Genomic DNA, 9,494 nt, shown 5'->3' with positions numbered 1-9,494 from the left:
TGAATTCCCTTGTGTTTTTTGATTAGTTATATACTCCACCAGTGAGGGAGGACTAACGAGTATCACCTGCATGGGGGGTTTCGAGCAGTGGTTCCACTGGTATCTGTATTAGTACTGATTGGGTGCGACCTATCACTCCTTCAGCCATGTTCTCACCATGTGGTGCACCCATTACATGTCCTGGTGATGCTGACATTGAGCTCATCCTAGTAGAGTGACCCTGACCACTTAGAACACCCCTTGCGTTTCTCTGTTACTTTCTTGCTTCGTTTTGCTCATGCGTTATTCGTTCTTCATCTCTGCTTCATTGATTTTATTTTCTTTCCTGTGTTGCAATTTCTTGTCCATTGGATCATTTGTTGTCATCTCAGCCTTGTCTTGTGTTTGAATATTTAGGGAAAATTTTACTCTCACATTTTTGGAAGTACTTATTAGTTGGGCAACTTTATTTAGGTTATTTGCAGGTTCCACGAGTCCAAACTAAGTACCATTGCTTTCTGAAGTGAGTGACCGTAATGGTTCAACAGTCATGCCCTACTTTGGTCTCCAAGTACGAACGCACGGCCCTATCAGAGGATTGAGGTCCTCAGGAACAAGTATATAGCCGTTGGTGGTCGAGTGAAGATTTGGACCCTTGATGGTGTTGATATCTTCACCACAATTGAGCTAGAAGGTTTGCCAGAAAGGCCTTTATTAGGAGATATTGTATATTTATGTATATATTGTTTATATGGTTAAGAAATATAATAGTTAGGAAAGATATTATTTTGAGTTAATGCTAGCAAATATGTTTTTAGTCATCTTCCTAATTAGCCTAAAGGAATACAGATTTTGTAATCAAGTTTTTCATAATAAGAAAATCTTCTGATTTCTCTACCTTGTCGTTTCATGGCATCTGAGCCAGGAAAGACATAATTTTCTAATCTTTTTTAATTTTAAAATCAGAAATTTGTGTTGAAGATTGATACCATGGCTGTTGTAGCTAATTTAGCGATCACAACCACTAAATCCGGTGGAGGATTTCTATCGTTACAAGATCGACAAGATCTTGCTGATATTTTTACTGATACCCAATGGGAAACCATTGTGCAAATGGTGAAAACTTTGAATAATAATTTGAAGGAGAAGATTCCTGGTAAATGGATACTTGATACAGCGGCTTCACGACATATCACAGGAAGTAAAGCGTTTTTGTTTAAGACTCATGAAATAGGTTTTTATTCCGTGAAGCTTCCGAATGGCACATACTCTCATGCTCCATGTGAAGGCACCGTTGTGTTTGAAAACAATATGAAATTATTTCGTATTTTATTCGTTCCTGATCTCCACTGCAATTTGATTTCTTTAGCATGTTTAATTAAAGATTTGAGATTTATTGTCACTTTGATTGATGATTTATGTGTGATACAGGACCGCACTACGAGGACGGTGATTGGAGTGGGTGAGGAACGAGATGGGGTCTATATCTACACAGTGGAACACCTATTATGGCAAATCGAGTATCTATTGGAGATGATTATTGTTTGTGGCATAAACGTTTAGGTCATGCGTCTAATAAGGTTGTTTCTTTACTTCCGGGTATGAATAAAGCTGATTGTCAGAAATTTCTTAATGAACCGTGTGATATTTGTTTTAAGGCTAAACAAACTCGGATTACTTTTCCTGTTAGTGAGAATAAAGCTGATGACTTATTCGATTTAGTTCATTGTGATCTATGGGGACCTTATCGTACTCCATCTTCTTGTAGCGCAAATTATTTTCTTACCATTGTCGACGATTATTATCGCTGTGTATGGGTTTGTTTAGTGGCACATAAAACTGAGGTGGTGCAAAATTTTCAGAATTTTTGTGCTATGGTGAAGACACAGTTTGATAGACAAGTTAAGAAGGTGCGCAGTGATAATGGTACGAAATTTCTTCCATTAATTCCTTTCTTTGCTAAATATGGTATAGAATTTCAAACTTCATGTGTGGATACACCACAGCAAAATGGGCGAGTTGAACGCAAACATCGTCATATATTGAATGTGGGGCGTGCTTTACGATTTCAAGCAAATTTACCTATTCGGCTTTGGGGTGAATGTACCTTAAGTGCTTCTCATCTTATTAATCGCACACCTACTCCCTTGCTCAATGGAAAAACTGTGTATGAATTGTTACATGGAAAGTCTCCTATTTATACTCATTTTCGAGTATTTGGATGTTTTTCTTATGCAAGTATTATCCCTCGTGATCGAAACAAGTTTAATCCACGAAGTCGCCGTTGTATTTTTATTGGTTATCCTGATGGAAAAAAGAGTTGGAGGTTATTTGATTTGGAAACGAAACAATTTTTTGTGTCTCGTGATGTTATTTTCTTTGAAGATAAATTTCCTTACACAGTTATTTCCTCGGACAATGATAATAACAATAATGAAGATAATACTAATGAACAATGCCAGCTAAGGTAGGAAGACTGGTCGGTGATTTCTGCGGAAAGTGCAAGGACGAAAATTCTGATGAGGTACCAGTCAGTCCAGAACGTGGCAGAACTGCAGGGATATCAGCTTCGGGAGACTGTACAAGACCGAATAAGCAGGTTCATGAGATAGCAACACAGACAGATTTACCGTCGTCTGATAGAGTTAATATTTGAGACACTGTTAACATTCAACAGGTCACTGGTGAAAGAACTACAACCGTCCCTGCTACACCTTCTCAAAACGTGACAGGTAGGGTCATTTCTAACGGAAGTCCAAGAGTCACTACTATACCTTCTCAAAACGTGACAGGTGGGGTTGCTTCTAACGGAAGTCCAAGGGTCACTGCTATACCATCACAAAACGTGACAAGGGAGGTCAATTCTGATGTTGTCCCATGTGCAGAACATTGTGACTATGATACTGTCCCATGTGCTATACCTTCACTGACGGAGTCAGACGGTGATGATTTTAACTCACCTGATGGAGTAACTTCACTGGCAGGGGGGTCTTATGATGCAGGTTTAGTGCCTGACAGTGCACACATACCTGACAGTATTTCTGATGAAGTTTTATTGCCTTCTACCGACAGACAGGCTGCTATCAGTGACATTTCTGATAAAACAGTTCGAAGAAGTAAAACAGTTCGAAGAAGTGTTCGGTCTCGGGTTCCTAATACTCGGGTGAAGGATTATATATGTAATATTGTCAAATCTATAGACCCCGGCTCCTCCATTTCCCACTCTTCAACGTCCTCAGAGCCTACGAGTTATGCAGAAGTTGTTCGTCTTCCGGTTTAGCGCGTAGCTATGTCTAAGGAAATTGGTGCTCTTGATAAGAATGGTACGTTATCTATTACTGATCTGCCGCCAGGTAAGAAAGCTATTGTTGTAAATGAGTTTACAAAATTAAATATAATTTTGATGGTAATGTCGAGCGGTACAAGGTTCGCTTGGTTGTTCTTGGTAATAGACAAGTTGAAGGGGTGGATTATCATGAAACATTTTCTCCCGTAGCTAAAATGGTTTCCGTTAGAACATTTTTAGCAGTCGCAGTTGCTCGTGATTGGGAGTTACATCAAATGGATGTTCATAATGCTTTTCTACATGGGGAACTTGATGAGGAAGTATATATGCAACTTCCTCCAGGATATTCGACTAAATATCCTGGTAAAGTGTGTCGACTCCATAAATATTTGTATGGTCTTCGTCAAGCTCCTCGTAATTGGTTTGCTAAGCTTGCAGGTGCTCTTAAGGCTTTTGGATTTGTACAGTCTTATGTTGATTACTCTATATTTACCCTACGACGAGGTGAGAACTCAATTAATGTACTTGTCTATGTGGATGATTTAATTATTGCTGGGAATAATTCCGCTGCTATTACTGCTTTTAAAGCATATTTAAGCCGTTTCTTTCATATGAAAGATTTGGGCAATCTCAAGTATTTTCTTGGTATTGAAATGTCTCGAGGAGCTGATGGTCTATTTTTATCACAACGGAAATACACCTTGGATATTCTGTCTGAGACTGGACTTCTTGGAGCCAAACCAGCTTCTTCACCCATTGATCAACATCATCGTCTAGCTCTAGATGATGGACCATTCTATTCTGACTCATCTCAGTATCGTCGGCTTATTGGACGTTTGATTTATTTGACCATTACACGTCCTAAATTGTGTTACTCGGTGCATGTGTTGGCTCAATTTATGCAGTCTCCTCGAGTATCTCATTGGGAAGCTTCTCTTCGAGTTCTTCGTTATCTAAAGGTCCATCCGGGTCAAGGGATTGTTTTACGCAAGGATAATGCTCTCCAACTTACTGCATATTGTGATTCTGATTGGGCCTCCTGCCCACTTAGTCGTCGTTCGCTTACTGGTTATTTTATTTTTATGGGAGGCTCATGTGGCTCATACTTGTAGTGAACTATGGGAGACAAAGAATCAACACACAGTATCTCGTTCTTATGCTGAAGCCGAGTACCGTTCTATGACTCATACTTGTAGTGAACTCATGTGGCTAAAGGCATTATTGAAATCTCTAGGTGTGTTTCACTCTCAGCCTATGCGTCTTTACTGTGATAGTCAATCCGCACTTCATATTGCTGCCAATCCTGTTTTTCATGAACGCACAAAACATATTGAGATTGATTGTCATTATGTACGAGATCAAATTCAGTCTGGCGCTATTATTACTTCTCATGTTCGCACAACCGCTCAGCTTGCAGACATTTTCACCAAAGCTCTGAGTCGTCCTCAGTTTGAGCTACTTCTTCGCAAGTTGGGCATTCGCGATCTCCATGCTCCAACTTGAGGGGGAGTATTAGGAGATATTGTATATTTATGTATATATTTTTTATATGGTTAAGAAATATAATAGTTAGGAAAGATATTATTTTGAGTTAATGCTAGTAAATATGTTTTTAGTCATCTTCCTATTTATCCTAAGGGAATACAGATTTTGTAATTAAGTTTTTCATAATAAGAAAATCTTCTGATTTCTCTACCTTGTCGTTTCAACCTTGTATTTGCTTCAACAGGGCTGGTAACCTGTTAGCCGTGTCCACCATTCTTGGTGTGACAATCTTGGCAACAACCCCTATTGCTTGAGTTGTCCAGAATTTTAGAAACACTAGATTGACTGTAGATATTTAACTATGTAGATATTAGATGTGCAGATATGAAACATTCTTTCTAGTATACACACACCTGCTAAACCAGTATATACAGTATATACAAATATTCTATCTACAGTGAGTTTTCAGCTTGTTCGGAACCATGTCTACCAAGGATCTTAACACGATGCTCAAACTTCTTTGGACCATGTCGGTTTTCTTTTTTCTTTTTCCAGGCCTATCACAGGGAGACTTGGGCTTTAAAATGATCATCTAGTCAATTTGAACAGGACTTTTCAAATGAACCATTTTTTAGGAACCATTTTTTAGGGACCATGGTCTTATTAGGCCAACCTCCCCATACTTATAAGGGGTGTCCTAAAGTTAGGTAAATACAAATTTACCCTTTACTTTAATTTAAATTAAAACTAACCTAATAACTATATAAATCCAATCATATATATCTAATCTAAATGAATCTATTAACCAAAATCAAAATCAAAAACAAAAACAGTGGGGCATCGAAGTTTTTTAGTTTTGAAAAAAAAAATTGTTCTCTTCTTCTTCTCTCTTTCCTTGACGTTCCTCGTTCGATTGAAAAATGAGTATTAACCATCAAATGAGTTGAAAATGGAAGTTGCAGAGAGAAGTTCGGCTAGGAATTATGTGAAAAACTTTGTCGAACTAACCGAACCTAATGGAAATGATGTACATGAAGAACAGTTTGGCTATTTCGCAAAAAAAATTCCCAACCGAACCTTAGTTCGGTTATGTCGCAAAAAACATTTCCCAACCGAACCCTAATAGTTCTATTAGTAGCAAAAAACATTTTCCAACCGAACCCTAATAGTTCGGTTAATTACAAAAACATTTCCCGACCGAACCTTAGTTCAGTTATTTTGCAGAGATATTTCCCAACATAATAACAGTTCGTTTACGTTGCAAAAAACATTTCCTAACCGAACTAAGGGTTCAGTAAAGTTGCAAAAAATATTTCCCAACCGAACCATAATGTTCGGTTAGTAGCAAAAAACATTTCCCAACCCAACATAATATTACGGTTAGTTGCAAAGACCATTTCCCAACAGAACCTTAGTTCGGTTATTTCGCAAAATATTTCCCAACCGAACCATAGTTCGGTTACGTCGCGAAAAAGATTTCCCAACCGAACCTTTGTTCAATTTTTTTAATTTAATCTTGCACTAATCATTTAGTTTAGTTTAATTTTTTTCTAGTTTAATTTTTTTTTTTGACTTAATCTTGCACTAATCACTAATTCTGTTAACCTAATGATACAACTAATCATTACACTAACTTAATTGAAATGGGTAATTTTGGTATTAATATAAATATTTAGATTAAGGATGACTTAAATTTACTTCTAATGTCTTATCCAAAATAAAACAATGGTCCCAAAAAAAAAACGCTGGTCCCAAAAAAAACCGTTCTTTCAAATGGTTTACATGGGTTAAATTTGAACAGGAATTTTCGAGCAACTGGAAAGATTTCACAAAAGTATTTATGCAATCGATTTGGACCAAAAGAGTTTATGGAACCTTATGAAGAACTGGTAAGAGTGAAACAAACAGGGACATTGGATGATTACTTAATCAAGTTCGAACGATTGGTTAATCAAGTATGACCAGACGAAGGCTTACCTAAGCTGTGTTCAGTTCATAGGTTGTGTCGGACTCAAGGATCAATCAGTTGCTGCAAGGATTCGGAAATTAAACCCTATGCCTCTATCAAAAGCAATTGGAATTGTAAGGTTACATGAAGATAATCCTCCATTAGCTGACACAGTTGTTAAGAAATTGCAGGACGAAACCAGTGGGAATGTTTGCATTTTAAGACTCATGATGCCCTAGGCAGCAGCAGTCTGATCCCATGACACCAGCAGCAAAGCGACCCAAAACTGTGGAGGCCTAGCATCTTTTCCGTTCCGTCAGTAGGAATTGTGGTGCTCACATTGGTATCATCAATGTGAACAAGTTTATCTAGTTATCTTTTTATTGCATAAATACAACACATAACCAAGTTAGCCTAACGCTTAAAAGATAACAGTGGACCAGTCACCACAAAGAGTCCATCTTCTCATGGACCGAGTAGTATAAATATTTTCTTCTTTTCGCATTGACCTGGTCAAATGTCGATGAAGAATAAAGTATGTGAAGTCAGATAACGACAATGGCTGAATAAACGAAAACCCAACATTAAAACAAGAGAAAACTACTTAAACTAGCTAATTCAACAAGACTTTATCAATTTATTTACATGTAACATTGGCATGAATTACATCACAAACAATGTGAGAAACTACACAACTGTGGATTACAGAAGAAGACTGACAGTGCTCACACCGGCGACCAAACCTTATCGTTTTGTCATAGACCACAAATGGCAACATCTTAGGTCCTAGTTATAAACTGCGGTGGTGGCGTACGACATTTTTTGCAGAGGTACCAAATGATCGCCACCAGTGCTAAAACAAAGATTGGACCAAGTGTTGCAGGCAGAATTATTACCAACTTTGATTTCTTTTTAGGAGGAGGAGCCGGCTGAGGTAGCTTAGGAAGGCTTGCAAGATTCAGCGCAGGAGCTTCACCATCAATCTGAAAACTCCACCCTAATACGTAATGATACGTCGGTATACTTTGGGTTGACGCGGAAAATCCGACGTACATGGAATCCAAGAAAACAGTCGAGAGATCTTTGGACAATGACAAGAGAGGAACATCTGGCTTTGACGCGTGAAGTGGAGCTAATGAGACAGTTAGTAGCTTGTCTATCCAATCATAATTTACCCACACCTGAACCGGTTCCCCGCTGTTAAGATTTATCTTTTCGGATTTCCCGTCGACGGGATATGCAGGCACGGTGGAATTGAGAGACTTTAGACTATTGATGTCAATCCCAACATGGGGTTCCTGGATAGTGTCGAACTCAATATTGTAGACAGTATCTAGCTCCACCGCAAGGAGATGGTTTGCGGATTGTCCATTGCTGGACTCGTTAAACAGGCCAAGGTATTGGTTTGGCAGAGCTCCTGGAATCCGCCGTTGAGGTGTAATAACAAAAGCCATCCCCTGACCGCTTAATCCATTGGCGCCAAACTCAGATGCAATTGCAACAACAAAGGTGGTAGAGAAGGATACATTACCGTTCAACTGAAACGGACGGGAATAAAAGGCATGACCCGTCTGATACTTGTCCCTGTGATCAGTTAACTGCAACAGGCCATTGTCTGCGACTTGAGCTGCACCATCGCGGCTCAGAAAAGCGTTCCCCAAGTCATTGTAGAGAAACCCTTTCTGTTGTGAATTTACAAAACATTGAACCTCTAGGAGATGGAAGAAAATGAAAACCGCCAAGAAATGGGTCGACCTCATTTTTGTCATCCGGTGTGCCCTGACCTCCGGAGGATATGGATATATGAATTTAAAGCTGTGTTTTCTTGGAATGTTCGGCGAACGGAACCTAGCTTAAATACGAGTTGTTCATAACCGATTGTGTTGACAAAATCATAGTAGAAATTACAAGGAAACGCTTAATATAGGCAAATACACTGTAACTTCCAAAGGGTCACTTCTATTTGTCAATGCTATCCATCACCCTTCCAAGAGGCATTCTATGTACAAATGCGTGACCAGTTCCTTCATTCAGCGGTCAACTGAATTAAATGTACTAAAAAAATAACATACATAATCAGTAGCATTTGAAACTTTCTTATGCAATTCAATTACATAGAAATTTCATTATTAATTCGGTATCTTCATTGACAAACAAAATTACGTTGTGTGCACTCTACTGTATAACCAGAAGTTATGGAACTTTTCTGGTGGACTTGAACAACGTATTCAGTAAATTTTGAAAGTTTTTTTCCTCTTTTATTTGAACTGTGATATGAAATCTATGCCAAAACGTAAACAAGTATGAATCGCAGGTGACGTTTGCCATCAAAAATCCGACAAATGAACTTATAAGAACTCTCGTCGTGATTTGTTTCAATATAAAAGACTTGCACAAGAAGAATAAAAAATATCTAGGGTTTTTCCTCATGGGAAAAAGAGATGCCTAGAGGAGATATATTTATAAGGAAGTTGGCTTTTATTAAGATTATTACCCTGTCACCCAAGATTTGTACCACGGTCCTAAATTAAGAAGACACTTATACCTAAGGTGTTGACTCCAGCGTAGCTGATTCTCCACAAAGTTTCGATGCTGTTTGAATTTTGCTAAAAGATCAAGTGAAAATAAAGACACAAAAGAAAACAACATCAGATCAGCTCATGACATTTGTGTTGAAAATCAGAGGCATTATTCCAGCCTAAGTATACTATTTGTGTTGGAAGTTAAACCAAGATATGGATATGGGTCGTGGATCAACATCATATGTTATGATGTTGTTCCAGTCCGAGTGGATCA

The 9,494-nt window shown here is 38.3% G+C and overlaps 2 protein-coding genes across 2 annotated transcripts; one reads left to right on the top strand and one right to left on the bottom strand.

Moving 5' to 3' along the window:
• The first annotated feature begins 1,487 nt into the window (after positions 1-1,487).
• Positions 1,488-3,259, top strand: LOC113291892. Its single transcript, XM_026541374.1, has 3 exons — positions 1,488-2,217; positions 2,442-2,578; positions 2,657-3,259. Exons 1-3 carry the CDS (start codon positions 1,488-1,490, stop codon positions 3,257-3,259), a joined length of 1,470 nt encoding a protein of 489 aa, XP_026397159.1.
• A 4,218-nt stretch (positions 3,260-7,477) lies between these two features.
• Positions 7,478-8,458, bottom strand: LOC113291891 (L-type lectin-domain containing receptor kinase I.3-like). The gene has a single exon (XM_026541373.1). It carries the CDS (start codon positions 8,456-8,458, stop codon positions 7,478-7,480), a length of 981 nt encoding a protein of 326 aa, XP_026397158.1.
• Between the last annotated feature and the right edge of the window lie 1,036 nt (positions 8,459-9,494).

Source organism: Papaver somniferum, chromosome 6 (genome assembly GCF_003573695.1).
Source record: "Papaver somniferum cultivar HN1 chromosome 6, ASM357369v1, whole genome shotgun sequence".
Lineage (NCBI taxonomy): Eukaryota > Viridiplantae > Streptophyta > Magnoliopsida > Ranunculales > Papaveraceae > Papaver > Papaver somniferum.
Note: the sequence above shows the minus strand (reverse complement) of the source record. Positions and strands in the feature narration are given on the sequence as shown.